Genomic DNA, 1,547 nt, shown 5'->3' with positions numbered 1-1,547 from the left:
CTTCCTGCTGTCGAGTGGCAGCCGCCTGCCAGCCTCGGTGTGGACGTGGACGGAGAGGTCCGTTTCCTTCCCCCGCTCAGAGAATTCTCTCGCTTGAATGGCTTTGGGGCTGATGGGTACCTGTGGGCGCTTCTGGAATAGGATGAATTAGGTTCTGAGCGCTGTCAAGGGACACTCCCGGTTACGTGTGCCTCGGCCTCCCCACCTGTAAAGTGGACCAAGGATAAATCTCTCTCCTCTTGGGCATGTGTTTGAAACCCCAGCCTTTCGGGGTGTCACGTCCTTCCTGGTGGCAGAGCTCGGCTGACGGAATGAACGTGGTTCTCACTCTCCTGAGCCGAGGCCCCGACCGCCCGGCCACTGGGCCGTCCGGCTGGTGGCGGTTTCCGCTGGCGCGTGTCTTGGGGGCCCTGACTAACACCTGTGTGGTTTCTCTGTCTCTGTGAAGGTTCAAGAAGACGTGGAGGCTGCAGGCCGCCAAAGAGGGCGGGGCGGGCGCGCACTCACCCTGCTCCCTCGGACAGCTGGTCCCCGAGAGGCCGAAGCCCGCCCCAGGACTCGTGCCCCTCATCTCGCCGCCGGTGTCCCCCAGCAGCCCTGGGTCGGACAACACCTCGGGGCACAGCCGGCCGGACGCCAGGGGCCCACACAGCCCTTACGACGTCAGCAACACAGACTACTTCTTCCCCAGATAGCGGGCCGGGGCGTGCCTGGCCGGCTGGGGCGCCCCTGGCCTGCTGAGCCGGGAAAGCCCACGCTGGCTGCTCACTGTCATTCCAGCTCACCTCAGGGGCGTGGGGCCCGGCCTCACGGTCACCGCAGGGCCTCACACAGTCTCCATGCTGGGAGGAACAGCAAGGAAGGGTGCCGAGTTTTCGGCCGGCCTTCCCCAAGCGCCCAGCTTCCAGGGCTTCGCGTGACCTCAGGTCCGTGCAGACTGGTGTCAAGACTTCGCTGGACACTGGGCGGCCGCGGACGCATTGGGCTTGGTGGGGACAAGCTGGTGGCCGCCCACACGCCCACAGACACAGCTCTGCAAGCTGTACCCTCAGGAGGGAGGCGGTTTGCAGCCAAAGACCTCCCCGCCTGTCTCTCCGGCTGAGGCACAGTCTCATCTTTTAGCTCAAGCTCCTGCCAGCCCAGTGCCTTCCTACTGCAGCCTTGTGCCCTGAGGATGGGTTTTCTCCAGGCACCTGTCTTCCCACATCCCAGAAACACCTGGGGGGCGGAGTGTCTCAGGGCTGATGGTGTGGGGTGGTGATTAGCAGCTCAGGAGGATTCTGTGCGTGGGCCTTAACTCAGAGCACCTGTGAATCCAGAAGCACCCGGGCCGGCTCCAGGGCCTGGGGACGGCCTCCGCCGAGGGGCATGAGGGGGCCGCAGCCTCCGGGAACTCCTGCTCGCTGTCCTGCTGGTCCCCCGCCCCACCCCGGAGGGAGCAGGGCGTCCGGAAGGCTCCGCCATGGTGAGATCAAACGTTTTCTCCCAGCTCTGTTTGTTTTCACCTGAGCCTGAGTAACTGGGGAAGATAATATTTATGTGAAAAG

At 64.0% G+C, this 1,547-nt stretch overlaps 1 protein-coding gene across 1 annotated transcript in view; it reads left to right on the top strand.

Moving 5' to 3' along the window:
- Positions 1–1,547, top strand: part of IL6R (interleukin 6 receptor) — a 56,246-nt gene extending 54,699 nt beyond the window's left edge. The window contains exon 10 of the mRNA XM_025040848.1: positions 449–1,547. Within this exon, the coding sequence (XP_024896616.1) occupies positions 449–695 (247 nt within the window). The 3' untranslated portion in view covers positions 696–1,547. The remainder of the gene's footprint in view (positions 1–448) is intronic.

This window comes from Pteropus alecto, unplaced genomic scaffold (genome assembly GCF_000325575.1).
Source record: "Pteropus alecto unplaced genomic scaffold, ASM32557v1 scaffold49, whole genome shotgun sequence".
Classification (NCBI taxonomy): domain Eukaryota; kingdom Metazoa; phylum Chordata; class Mammalia; order Chiroptera; family Pteropodidae; genus Pteropus; species Pteropus alecto.
The sequence above is the reverse complement of the archived record's forward strand: the minus strand, read 5'-3'. Positions and strand labels throughout refer to the sequence as shown.